The sequence below is a fragment of the Myodes glareolus genome, chromosome 2, assembly GCF_982192425.1.
Source record: "Myodes glareolus chromosome 2, mMyoGla1.1, whole genome shotgun sequence".
In the NCBI taxonomy this organism is placed as follows: Eukaryota; Metazoa; Chordata; class Mammalia; order Rodentia; family Cricetidae; genus Myodes; species Myodes glareolus.
Genome location: NC_142027.1, coordinates 41,422,098 through 41,436,623, shown reverse-complemented (window position 1 = coordinate 41,436,623; position 14,526 = coordinate 41,422,098). Strand labels below are relative to the sequence as shown.

Here is a 14,526-nt window from a genome sequence, read left to right as displayed (position 1 = left end):
AAATCAAATACTCCTTCATGATAAAGGTCTTGAAGAGATCAGAGATACACGGAACATATCTAAACATAATAAAAACAATATAGCACAAAGCGACAGCAAACATCAAATTAAAGAGAGAGAAACTCAAAGTGATTCAAGTAAATCAGAAACAAGACAAGGATATCCACTCTCTATATATCTATTCAACACAGTTTTCAAACTTCTGGCTATAGCAATAAGACAACAAAAGAAGAAAAAGTTGATTCAAATTGAAAGAAAAAAAGTCAAACTTTCATTATATGCAGATGTTATGATAGTATACATAAGTGTCCAAAAAACTCTATCCGGGAACTCCTACAGCTGATAAATACCTTCCATAATGTGACAGTATGCAAGATCATCTCAGAAAAAATCAGTAGCCCTCCTGTATACAAATGATAAAGAAGCTGAGAAAGAAATCAGAGAAATATCACCTTTTACAATAGTCTAAGTAACATAAAACATCTTGTGGTAATACTAAGAAATGAAGTAAAAGACCTATTTAACAAGAACTTTAAGTATTAGGAGAAAGACACTGAATAAGACACCAGAGAATGGAAAGATAGCCCATGCTCTTGGACAGAATGGATCAACATAATAAAACTGAAGATCCTACCAAAAGCAATCTATAGATTCAATGCAATTCCTATTAAAATCTCAACAAAATGCTTCACAAACCTTGAAAGAACAATAATCAACTTCATATAGAAAAACAAAAACACAGAATAGCCAAAGCAATTCTATATAATAAAAGAACTTCTGGAGGCATCGCCAGCCCTGACATCAAGCTACAGTAATGAAAACAGCTTGGTATTGACATAAAAACAGAGAGGTTAACAAATGAAAAAAATTTTTATAGGAAGTATTTAAAAATTAAATAAGTAATATTAAAATATTTAAAAATTATTATTTTATTATATATATTACTTAAATAATTTACAGGTGTTTCTTCAACAAACGCTCCTGGCATAAATAAATGGATGTCAACATGTCGAAGAATGTACATAGATTCATATCTATGCCCATGCACAAAATTCAAGTCCAAATATATTAAAGACCTCAATATAAATCCAACCACACTCAACCTGATAAAAGAGAAAGTAGGAAGTAGCCTTTAATACATGGGCACAGGAAACTACTTTCTAATATAACCCCAATTCACAGACACTGAGAGCAACAATAAATAAATGGGAACTTCTGAAACTGAGAAACTTCTGTAAAGCAAAGTACACAATCAAGACACAAGTACACAAAAAAGCAGCCTGCTAAATAGAAAAATACCTTCACCAACCCCATATCAGACAAAAGACTGATCTCCAAAATATATAAAGGACTCAAAAAATTAGACATCAAAATTCTAAATAACTCAATTAGAAAATGGAGTGCAGAACTACATAAAGAATTCTCTACAGAAGAATCTCAATTGACCAAAAAGCACTTAAGGAAATGTTCAACATCCTTAGCCATCAGAGAAATGGAAATCAAAACAACTCTGAGATGTCATCTTATATCTGTCAGAATGCCTAAGATCAAAAATACCAATGACAATTTATGCTGGAGAGGATATAGAGTAAGGGGAACACCCATCCATTGCTGGTAGAAATGTAAACTCATAAACCACTTTTATTGTTCAAACGTGTACAATAAGTATGGCAGTTTCTCATAAAATTCAGAATCAACCTACCTCAGGATCTAGCAATACAAGGCTTGGGCATGTACTCAAAAGATGGTCAATCCTACTACAAAGACATTTATTCAACTATATTCATAGCATAATCATTAGTAATAGCCAGAACCTGGAAACAACCTAGATCCCCCCTCAATTGAAGGATTGATAAAGAAAATGTGGTACATTTACACATCACAGTACCACTCAGCAGATAAAAAAACCACCCCCCAAAAAAACACAAAAAAAACCCCGAAAACAAACAATAACATCTTGAAATTTGTATGCAAATAGAAGGAAATAGACAGCACTATCCTGAGTGAGGTAACCCAGACTCCAGAAGGTGATTATGGTATACACTCACTCATAAGTTGATACTGATTTTAACCAAAAGATATTGAGCCTATAGTTCATGATCCTAGAGAAACTAGGTAATAAAGTGAAACCTTAGGAAAACATATATAGATGCACATGGAAAGTTGAAATAGACAAGATTGCTTGACAAAATTTGGAGTATTTGCATGGTGGCAAAAGGGAGGGTGGCAGGGAAAGAGAGAAGTAAAAGCAGAGAAGGAGAGGACTTGAGGGAATGGGATAGATGAGATGGAGGAAGGACAGAGATGAGAGCAAGGAAAGAGATATCTTGATTGTGTGAGCCATTATGGGGTTTTAAAAACTGGCTTTAGAGAAATTCTCAGGAATCCACAAGAATGACTCTAGTTAATACCCTAAGCAATAGAGAAGAGGTTGCCCAAACTGGCCTTGCTTTGTAGTCAGACTGATGAATATCTTAAATATCACCATAGAACCTTCATCCAGCACCTGATAAAAACAGAGGCAGAGACCTGCATTGGAGCATTGGACTGAGCTCCCAAAATCCAGTTAAAGAGTTGGAAGAATGAGAATAGGATCAAAGAGGTCAAGACCATGATGGGTGCACCCACTGAAACTGTCTAACTGAGCTAATGGTATTTCATCAACACCAGCCAGACTGTGAAGGAAGAAGCATAAGACCAAACTAGTCCCTCTGAATGCAATTGACAGTTGCATGGCTGGGGAAGACTGCAGGGCTGCTGTCAGTGGCACCCTGTTGCTTGTACTTGTTCTTTGAAAACCTATTCTCTTTTTTATGAATTTTTATTGAGCTCTACATTTTTATTTCTGCTCCCCTCCCTGCTTCTCCCTTCCTGTTAAACCCTCTCTCAAGGTCCTCATGCTCCCAATTACTCAGGAGATCTTGTCTTTTTATACCTATTCTCTTTGAATGGATACCTTGTTTAGTCTAGATATAATAGGGTGTGACTTGTACCTTCCCCAAAGCAATGTGCCTTATCTTCTCTGAGGAGTGGATGCGGGGTTTGGTGGGGAGTTTTGAAGGGAATTAGAGGATGGGAGGGAGTGGTAACTTGGATTGGTGTGTATAATAAACAAAATAGTTTCTCTTTTTAAAAAAATAAAAAATATCCCCCTCAAAAATATGAAAGAAAGAAAGAAAGAACATATGATACACTTACACAATGGAGTACTGCTCAGTAAAAAAAATTAATGACATCTTGAAATTTGCATGCAAATAGATGGAACTAGAAAAAGCCTTTATGAGTGAGGTAACCCAGACCCAGAAAGATGAACATGTCATGTACACACTCACAAGTAGATACTGGCTGCAAAGCAAAGAATAATGAACCTATAGTCCACGACCCTAGAGAAGCTAAGTTACAAGGCGAACCGTAAGAAAAAGATGCATAAATTCCTATGGGAAGGAAAAATAGACAAGATCTCCTGACAAAATTGTGAGCATGTTGGTAGGGAGATAATGGAGGACAGAAGGGAAGAGAAGTGGAGAAAATGGAAAGAGAGGAAAACTTGGAGGAATAGGGTAGTCAAAATGGAGGAAGGATAGAACTGAAAGCAAGGAAAGAGGTATATTGAGTGAGGGAACCATTATGGGGCTAGCAAGAAACCTGGTTTTCGATAAATTCCCAGCAATCTACATGGATGAACTCCAGTTAAGACCCTAAGCACTATCAGCAAGGGTGTCTGAAGTGGCCTTGCCCTGTAGTCAGATTGATGAATATCTTATTGTCACCATAGAACCTTCACACAACAACTGATGGAAAAAGAGGCAAACATCTGCTGTGGAGAACTGGGCTGAGATCCCAAAGTTCAGATGAAGAATGGGAGGAGTGAGAATATCAGCAAAGAGGTCAAGTTTATGATGAGGACACCAAATGAATCAGTTCATTTGAGCTAGTGGAATCTCACCAACTACAGCTGCACAGGGAAGGAATCAGCGTGGAACCTAACTAAACCCCCTGAAACGTGGGTGCCAGTCATAAGGCCAGGGAAGACTGCAGGGCCATCGACAGTGGCACCAGAATTTATCCCCTTTATCTTGTAATATTTCCTTAGACTTAGTTGCAGAAACATTTTCAAAAAATTTTATAATGAAGAACAATAAGCCCGTGTATTTTCTAGTTAAGATATTGGAAAACATGTCATTTACTTTATTATGAAAGTATATTTACATTTAAATGATATTTCTCAGTATATACTTATACTATATACTCAAATGAAGAGACATAAATGAGTAGAAAGAGTGCGATGTATGCATTAAAATTCCAATCCATGTGACTGAGGCAATTTCTTCTCTGTATATTTTTATATATTTTCTTTGCCTTAAGCATTTTTCTGAAATTTTATTACAGTAAGCCACAGTATATTTGCTGATTTTATATGTGAGAAAAGCATTCATACTGGCAATACCATATGATTCATAAAATTTATTTTCAGTGCAAGAAGGTATAAAGAATTAATTTCACCATTGATTGAATCTAAATTAGTAAATGCTGGTTTAAAATGAAAATGAGATGAGAACACATGAAAATTGTCATAAAGGTGAGTAAAATCCATACTAATACTATGTGATAATAAAATTTTCCTAAACATTATAATATGATTATTAATTGAAGATAAATAAAGATGGTGAGCCAACTGCATCTAAAATACGTAAAGGATGTAAGTAGAGCAAACACATTTATTCTTAACTGACCTTTAATATTTGGGTTTTAGAGAGCAAGCAAACCTGTGTATGACCAGTTACAGTAGGTTTGTTAGGAATAATTAGCTGAGTAATAAACAATGCCCAGCAGATAGACTTAATCCTACAGGGAATTATTGGTAGCACTGAAGGAGTTTTAGTATTGAAGATGGTAAGAAATAAATACCCCATACAATCTGCTTTTGTTAAAGGAAATTTACCCGAGAAGGACAGTTGTCGCTGACACTCTTGCTCCTGAAGCTACAGTATTTTCTGGAGATATAAGCTTCTTGTCATCTGTGCCTGCAGCTATTCTCATGGGAATTTGGTGAGAAAAATTATTTTATTGTCATCTTTAAGAGTTCAAACATTTAATCACCAAAACTTTCTCATAATGTGTCAATACTTCTGTGAAAAGCATCATGTAGAAAAATATTTTATGTGAATTATTTTTCCATAAATGTGACACACAACAGTCCTGGAAAGCTAAATTAAATATTTTGTTATTTTGTTCACTTTCTCTAAATCCCTGGTGACTCACAGCTATGGCTTGTACTCAATCGTGTTACTTTATAAGAATCCATGTGGCAGAATTTTATGCTTTAATTTTTATTAAGTAAAATTATCTTTGCCATAGTCAAGGTGAATTTATAGTTAACAGAATCACAAGACTTTGTGGCAATTCATGGCATCTATGCCTTCTTCCTCACCTGATCATTGAATTCCTTGGGAATACTGGGAATATGAAAAAAGAAAGAGTCCTCTACAGCAACAGCATCTGTTTCATGCTAAATGCTTGGAAAATATAAAGCAAAGATTATCTTATGCTTTTTGAGATTTGACAGTAGAACATGAGATTTGACAATGGACACTTAATAAACTTCACAAACAAACCTCCTTCCATATCATTTTATTTCAGCATCTAATAAAACATCATCCAAAATTTCTCCTTAAAATTCCCAGTAAATTTGGAGGTGAATGAATTCCACAGAACAGTTTTTTTTTTTTATTTAGTTGGAACAACTGGCAAAAAGTTCCCTGAGAAACTTTCTGTACAGTATTTCAGTTCTACATAGTTGTATTACCTCAAGATGATTCCCTGCCTACACCTTTAAAAAGGTCTCCTTTCGCACTCCTTTAAAAAGTAAAGTAGATGATTTGGAAAAAAAAAAAAAAACGTTTTTTCAAAGCACAGATTTGGGGATGGAGCTGCTAGCTAATTCTATATGACTACTAAGATTCAAAGAAGTAAAAGTCCATGTTGGTAGAAAACCCACTAGTCCGGGCTTGTCTTAATACTCCGTGCCTATTCTATTCATTGGATGTTTAGACCCTAAAATCTGATATTTCTAGTGATCAGCTCCAATTTCTGATCAACAATACAGTGATGCAAACATACCAACCACCTTGTGCCCAGAATGTGAATATTATCTTTACTGAAACATAGCAATATGGTCCCAACTTGAATGACCGCCCTGTTGCAGTCTAAGATCTGACACCACTGTCCTGACTGATTAGACTCATGGGTACATGTTACTTTGGGAACTTTTTTGCCTTGCATGTTATTTCTGTGATCATTGTAAATCAGGTAATTTCATATTTTATCTAATTAATTCTTTTGTATATAAAACATATTTTTTATCATTTATGCTGAATCCTGATATTGGAGATACTTGCCATCCTTTTTTGGTGATGTGTTATAGATGTTAAGCAGCATTTTTAGTTTCACAATCTCTCTCAATGAAATTAAAGTGTCAGGAAACATTGCAACATTGTTAAAATTTCTTTAAAATTATAGAGAACTGAAATACTAAAAGACATTATTAATTAATGGGACAAATTTCAACACAGACATGTTTATATTTCATTTATGAGATCTATCATCATTATGTAAATAAGTTGTTTACACTTGGGTGTATGTATGTTTAATTTAAAATGAAAGTGATTTTAATATTGTGGATTAAGATATGAGTAACAGGTTCGCTGTTGCAATCTAAAAATAACAATATTTTAATTCTGTTGTCTTGTACCTCATTCGGAAATAAATGAAAGCTTCTTTACGTGTATTTTGCCAGGAAAAAAACCCACGGAAATTTGTATTTAACATTTGTGGTTCTTCTTATAAATATACACTCAGATAGCATATATGAAAAACATTATAGGTCTGAATTTTTTTAAATTATCAATGTACTACTTGACTGTTTATGTCTTAGAATGATAGCTACACAAATAGAGCTACTACCAAAAGCACAACTCATTTTCATCCTATACTTGAATGATATATATGAAAAGAGAGTATAATGATAGCATTTGAAAGGTGAAAGGAAGCATCAGAAGAGAAAGAGAAAACTAGAAAATGTCACCATGTACAGAATCCATTGCAACAATGAGAATGTTATTATGTAAAGCAAGATTTCATACAATGAGACTTTCAAATTGAGCTTGTTTTTAAAGCATTTTATATTTTGGTTGTGAATCTAGCCTATAATGACTGAGTCATTGCTTCAGCCCTTAAAATATTTTAGCATAAAGTATATTTTGAATTTTTATCTTTCTAATTATTGCATAAAATTTATATATTAAAAATGTATTTAAATTAAAGATAATCTAAATATACATTAAATGATACATAATTTATAATGATTTAGGTCATTGTGCATAATGCCAGGGAAATCCATGTCTATGGCCTTTTCTGATAATTGCATGCTTGTAGATCAATACTGTTCAGGAAATTATTTTGACTTCAGGAAGGCTTGAAAAGCAAAAACAGTACACCATTTTCTTGTTTTTTAAAGAGGCTTTGCCATGTACAATGTGGACTATATATCATCCGATTCTAATTGAGTCTTGATCATATTTTCTTTGTTTCATCTCTCATTGCAGTGAGCAAACTGAGTGGGTGTGATGGAAAGAAACAGGACCCTGCTGACTGAGTTTGTCCTCAGAGGACTAACAGATCGTCCAGAGCTGCAAGTCCCCCTGTTTCTGGTGTTTTTCTTTATCTACATCACCACCATGATGGGCAATCTTGGCTTAATCTTTCTCATCTGGAAGGATCCCCATCTTCACACTCCTATGTACATTTTCCTTGGACATTTAGCATTTGCTGATGGTTGTATTTCAACCACAGTGACTCCAAAAATGCTTATGACATTTTTGTATAAAAATGTCATGATATCCATGGGTGAGTGTTTTGGCCAGTATTACTTTTTTTGTATTAGTGCAACTACCGAAATTTTTCTCCTGGTAGCGATGGCCTATGACCGCTATGTAGCCATATGCAACCCTCTGCACTATGCTGTTGTGATGTCCAAAAGACTCTGCACTGTGTTAATCAGTATGTCATACATAATTGGTTTTGTAAACTGTGACCTTAATGTAGGGTTATTATTTAGATTGTCTTTCTGTAAATCCAACATAATTGACCATTTCTACTGTGAAATCTTGCCACTCTATACACTCTCTTGCACTGATCCATCACTTAATACATTGATCATTTTTATTTGTGCTTCTTCCATACAAATCAGCACCTCTGTGACCATTGTAGTCTCTTATGCCCGTGTTCTATTTGCTGTCCTGAACATGAAGTCTAAGAAGGGCAGAAAGAAAGCCTTCTTCACCTGCAGTGCCCACCTGCTCTCTGTCTCTTTGTTCTATGGCACTCTCCTCTTTATGTATGTGAGCCATGGGTCTGGACCAAGTAAAACCCAGGATAAAATTTTTTCACTGTTTTACACGGTTGTAATTCCTCTCCTAAACCCCTTTATTTATAGCTTAAGAAACAAGGAAGTTTTAGGTGCTCTGAAAAAAGTTATAAAATGATAATCAAAAATTTAAACGTTGGTTTTACTACTTATTCCTTTCTTTTGCAATGCACTATAATATTTGATATTTGTGTGGCACATAATTGAAATATTACATATTATTACATAAAATATAAAATATTTCATTTAAAACAGATTGTTAAAGGCTGTCTTAGTAATATGATTGTAAAATAAGTAAGAAGGGCAAAAAGTTAATCGCTGTTATTTGTGATTTTAACAGTCATACTCACAGTAAAAACTATTACATAATTTCTTCTTTAGATTGACAAGCACTGTCAAAAAAGTTGTCAATAAAAGTTGATAAATTTTATATTAAATATTTTGAAGTTATTTTTAAACTGATAGCACACATAGGCTTTGCAAATGATTTGCTTAAAACATATTTTCCACTTTTAAATGATTCTTGAGAAATGTACATTCAAATCATTTAGCTATCTGTAATTATATATTACCAGTACATAAGAAAATATTATTTATATAATTTGTAATAAGGAATAATATCCAAAAGCTAAACTTGGGTATTTCCTGAGTTTAAGAGTAATCTAAAAGAGATAAATATTCATATTACATTCACTTAAAGTTCTCAAAGTATTAAAAATTAAAATGAGCATTTTTTATGGAGCACATAAGACAATTTTAAATTATTACAATTTGTCTGTCTTTTTGATGGCTTTGTTTATCTTTTGACTTCACTTATTTCTTTGGCTCTGCATCAGACATCTGTTTGCATCAACTGAATAAAAACTCCAAATGACTTTCTTTAGGAGCAATTCTTGCCAGGACTTTTTATAATTTTCTGGGTGCTGAAATAATATAAGAAAAGGGAAAACAAGTTGAACAGTGTCAGTTTTAAACACCACAATGCAGAATATATAAAATCATTACTATACCATTTACACAAACGCTTTTGAAGAAGAAAACAGAAACACTGTTATATAGTGAATGTGAAAAGGCCCCAGAGACTCTCACATTGGACATTTAGTTTTCATCTGGTGACTATATAATTTTTTGAAGATGCCCACCCATCAATGAATCCAATTAGTGAAAATGCAAATAGGTATGAAACGAGAGAGCCTATACTCAAAGAAGAAATAGGTTTTTTTTTTTTTTTGATCCTGGTAAGCACCTGCCTAGCAGAATGCTTCCTCAGAATCTAAGAAGCTGATATAATTGTGGTACAAGGGTACAAAATGCGTCTAATGCTCGCTGCTGGACTTGCCAACACCGCCCTTGTGGTACTATCTTTGATGGAATGAAAGTTGCAAGATTGAGGGAGTTGATAGCAAGCATCTCTGTCCAGACAACATGTTACAGGGTCAGAATCCATGCAAGGAGGTTCTGAGAGCACTTTGTGGGAAGTTATGAAGGCAAAGCAGCACAGATCCTGCTGAGAAGGAGGTTCAAGAACCATGGGAGATCTGCTGAGGACAGCTGCACACATCGGTTCATGTTGGCACAGCACGGTGATGGAAGTGTCACAGGCAGTGGAGTTGCAGAGATGAGACCTTCAAGCCCTTTGTTCCTGAGATGATTTTTTTTTCATGTCATGGGCTGCACATGGAGCTGAGGCTTTTGATGTTAGTCCTCCTGAATACTGTTCTTACTTTGGTTCAGGGTGTCCTCTATGTTTATATGCTTTTTTTTTTGGAAAAGAAATGATTGCTCTGTGTCACTGAGTGATAGAAGTAGAAAACTTAGCAAATTTTATTTACTAGGGCAGTATCACGATTTAGAGGAGACCTTGTGTCTGCCATTATTTAGGGAGTCTACTTTTAAACTTATGACTTTTGGCTGGTACTGGGACTGATTAAGACAATGAGGCTTTAAAAGTTGTACTGAGTTTTTATGCATGAAATGGGCACCATTAGCAAATGCAACCGTGGCTGGGATTCTTTCGTTTGAATGGGAAATATTCACCCTGGGGTCCTTGGCTTGAATGTTTGGTCCAGTTGTTATTTGGAAAGGTCATGGAACTTTTAGAATGTGCAGACTATACTAGAAGAAGTTGTTCACTGGCAATAGGCTTTAGAGGCTTTCTAGCCTGGTCCTACTCTGTTGTTGCTCTGTCTCCTTATTCCAGGAGCAATGTGCCAGCTGCTTCAAATTACTATTGCATTGACATCCCTGCCGTAAAGGACTGTATCATTATGGGACTATGAACCCAAAACTGTACTTTCTCTTTGAATTGTATGCTTTAGGGTACTCTGTTATACAAAAGGAATGTAACTTAGGTACTTTCATGGAAAAGAGTGACTCTTGAAAATTAATGACTCAGATGTAACTATGTAAATGGTAATTTGTAAACACTGGAGATATCATAGTATTAGCTGATCAGATCTCAAAGTGGTATTGAGTAAGGATGGAAACATGTGAAACTTAATGTTACTGTCTGAGGCCTTCAGTTAAGAAATGTTATGATTATCATTAAAACGTGAGAATAATCTCCTAACGACAGAGTAGCCTGACTGGTATTTTCCCTCCATTTATTCCATAAATGACTGTTCTTTTTCTTCATGTCAACTTAAGGGTGGAGTGAAAGTTGTTTTGTATAGAGTTAAATTAAATTTCCAATGAATAGCACATATCTCATATTTTACTCCCCAAAAGAGGAGTTTTGCAAGAGAAACGGGCAGAATTATTTATGAATATGTACAACAAACACTAATGTAGGAGGATGCTGCTTGTTCGTCCTGGACGGCCAGAACCAAAATAACCACACAAAACTATATTAATTAAAACACTGCTTGGCCCATTCACTCTAGTTTCTTATTGGCTTACTCTTATATCTTAATTTAACTCATTTTTATTAATCTGTATATCATCACCAGGTTGTGGCCTACCAGCAAAGTTTCAGCATGTTTATCTCTGGTGGCAGCTCCACGGTGTCTCTCTGATTCTACCCTTCTTTCTTCCAGCATTCTGTTTAGTTTTCCTTACCTAGTCCTTTTCTTCCCTGCCATAGGCTCAAAGCAGTTATTTATTCATTTACCTATAAAAACAATACACAAACAGAAAGACCTCCCACACCATTTCCCCTTTTCTGTTTAAACAAAAAGGAAGGCTTTAATGTTAACATAATAAAATTACATGTAACAAAACGGGTATCAAATAAAAATTACAATTACAATATTTATATCTACTTTATCTTTTATCCTAGATAAGGAAAACTGTAACTATAATTTTAGATTCTTCAAATTCATCAAAGACTCCAGAAGGATATAATATTACCTAAGGAAACAGGAAGTGCATTGTAAGCAGCTTCCAAAACTCTAGAATTGACAGAGACATCTACCTACCTAGACAATCACCCAAAGTTCTTCTGTACCATTGGGGCATCCATCTTCAGCCTACAGATCCATGGTATCTTGCAGACTTTTACATGAAGCATACAATTTTAAAGATAATTCTGTCTATATTGGCAGTTTGACAGTCACTTTCTTCTGTGTCTTGCAGAATGTCTAGCAGAGTCTTTTATGACACAGGAACCATGGAGGACCGTTTCACCTTTAGGCAAGTTCAGCAGTCATTTCTCTGTGATTCCTGCCTGTCCAGTTCATCTAACATACTTCATAATGACCCTCTTCGATGCCCATTGTCCTCTTGAAGTAGATTGGTGCTGCCAGGAGCAGCTGTGTCTCACTGTCTTGAAAAGTTCTAAATGTTTAAAACATTTAAATGCCATATTCTGAAGTTCTTTGAAAGATCTTAAAAATACCTATGTAACTGAAGTATATCTCTATATATCTAGAAAATCTAATATGACTAAAAGCTTGACAATTTTAGGTTGTTTCCTAATTTTCTGAGAAATTACCACACTGACATCCAAAGGGGCTGTACCAGTTTGTACAGCAATGCAGGAGTGTTCCCTTTACAACACAACCTCTCCAGCATAAGCTGTCATCAGTGTTTTGATCTTGGCCAGTCTTACAGATAGAATCTCAGAGATGTTTTGGTTTGCATTTCTCTGATGACTAAGGATGTTGAATATTTCTTTAAGTCTTTTTAAGCCATTTTAGATTCCTCTGCTTAGAGTTCTCTATTTAGGTCTGTACTCCATCTTTATTGGATTATTTGTTCTTTTGATGATCAATTTCTTGAATTCTTTGTATATTTTGGAGATCAGACCTTTGTCTGATATGACTTAGTGAAGATATTTTCCTATTCTGTAGGCTGTTGTTTTGTCTTGTTGACTGTGCCCTGTGGGTTACAGAAGCTTTTCAGTTTCAGGAGGTTCCATTTATTAATTGTTTCTCTCAGTTTCTGTGCTACTGGGGTTATATTTAGGAAGTGGTCTCCTGTGCCAATGCATTCAATTGTACTTCCTACTTTCTCTTCTATGAGGTTCAGTGTGACTGGCTTATGTTGAGGTCTTTGATCCATTTGAACTGGAGTTTTGTGCATGGTAATAGATAAGGATCTATTTTCATTCTTCTTTCTACATGGTGATATCCAATTATACCAGTACCTTTTGTTAAATGAGTTCATTTTTTAAGAGCTAGTTGGAAGCAAGCTTAAGCTAAGGCCTAGCTTTTATAATTAAGTATTAGAAGTCTCCATGTCATTATTCAGGAATAGTCGGTCCAAAGAATGACCAGGTACATATACTGTTTATTTTATGTACTTTTTTCAGGCTGATCATTGCACTAGACAACCAGTCTGTGTGCCTTTACCTGAGGAAGACCACATCTGCTGCTCTCAGCTCTCCACAATAGGCTATATTTCTTTAAATAGGACTGAGGTCTCATGGGCTTTTGTGGATCTTGTTTTGCATTTTCATTGGTGTTATTTTTACTCAACACAAATTTTCCAGCAATGTTCTTGAGAGTTTTTGGATGTTTCTTCTGATATTCTGAGGAGACATACCTCAAAGCAAATGTTCTGATACTCCAGCTCCTACAAAATATCTGCCTTTCTCCTAAAATGTTTCCTGAGGTTTAGGTATGGGAATGCATTCATAAAGTTTCTAGTATGAGGAAAAATAAGCCCATATGGTGTAGGATGGTGATCTATATTCTGTCAATTTTATTTTAAATCAGTGCTGATTGGTCAGTAGCCAGGCAGGAAGTATAGGTGGGACAACCAGACAGGAAGTAGAAACAGTTTCAATGAAAGCAGGAGAATTCTGGGAGGAGGAAGCCCATTCCTCTGCAGTCCTGCCCAGACACAGAAGAAGGAAGATGTGACTGCCTCACTAAAAAAGGTACAGAGTCATGTGGCTAACATAGATAAATAATGGATTAATGTAAGTTATTAGAGTTAAAAAGAAGCCTGAGTTAATGGGCCAATCAGTTTATGATTAATGTAGACCACTGTGTGGTTTCTTTGGGACTTAGATTGTGGGAACTGAGCAGGACAGAAACCCCGACAACACCCATAAATTTTCAAGTTAGGAGATTAGAAAATATGCCACTTATTTTTAAAGAAAATCTAAAAATATTCACATCATTTTAATTTTGACAGTACATATGAATACCATATATACAAGTGGAAACAAATGGATGGGTAGGAGGAAGATGAATGCATGAAAATGTTACCAGCATTCAGCAGTAATCAGTGTGTTTGAAGAAATTTATTTCTCTTCATGTCTTTTTTGTTGAAATTTCAAATGTGTGTTTAATTATATTATTACTAATTATAATCAACATCATAATCACCATAATTATTTCATCAAGGTCTAATTTAGATAATACAAATACCCTTTGTTAATGTTCAGGTCAATAGATTTAATAAACTTACAGAATTGTATGATCATTTCCACAGTTCTGTTTTTTTATTCAAACATTTTATTTTATTTTTTTGCTTTATAATACCATTCAAAATTTCCACCTTTTCTCCTCCGCCCATTTCCCTCCACCTTCTCCTCCTCATCCAGTCCTAAGTGAGGTCAGGGTACCCTGCCCTGTGGGAAGTCAAAGTCCTCCCCCACTTCAGGGCCCTCCCCCCTCCAAGACCCTGGGATGGAGTAGGGAGTAGGGGAGAAG

At 35.1% G+C, this 14,526-nt stretch overlaps 1 protein-coding gene across 1 annotated transcript; it reads left to right on the top strand.

The window, feature by feature from the left end:
* The first annotated feature begins 7,622 nt into the window (after positions 1-7,622).
* On the top strand, positions 7,623-8,543 carry LOC148122936 (olfactory receptor 5AC1-like). The gene has a single exon (XM_087897124.1). It carries the CDS (start codon positions 7,626-7,628, stop codon positions 8,541-8,543), a length of 918 nt encoding a protein of 305 aa, XP_087753250.1. The 5' UTR covers positions 7,623-7,625.
* The last annotated feature ends 5,983 nt before the right edge of the window (positions 8,544-14,526 follow it).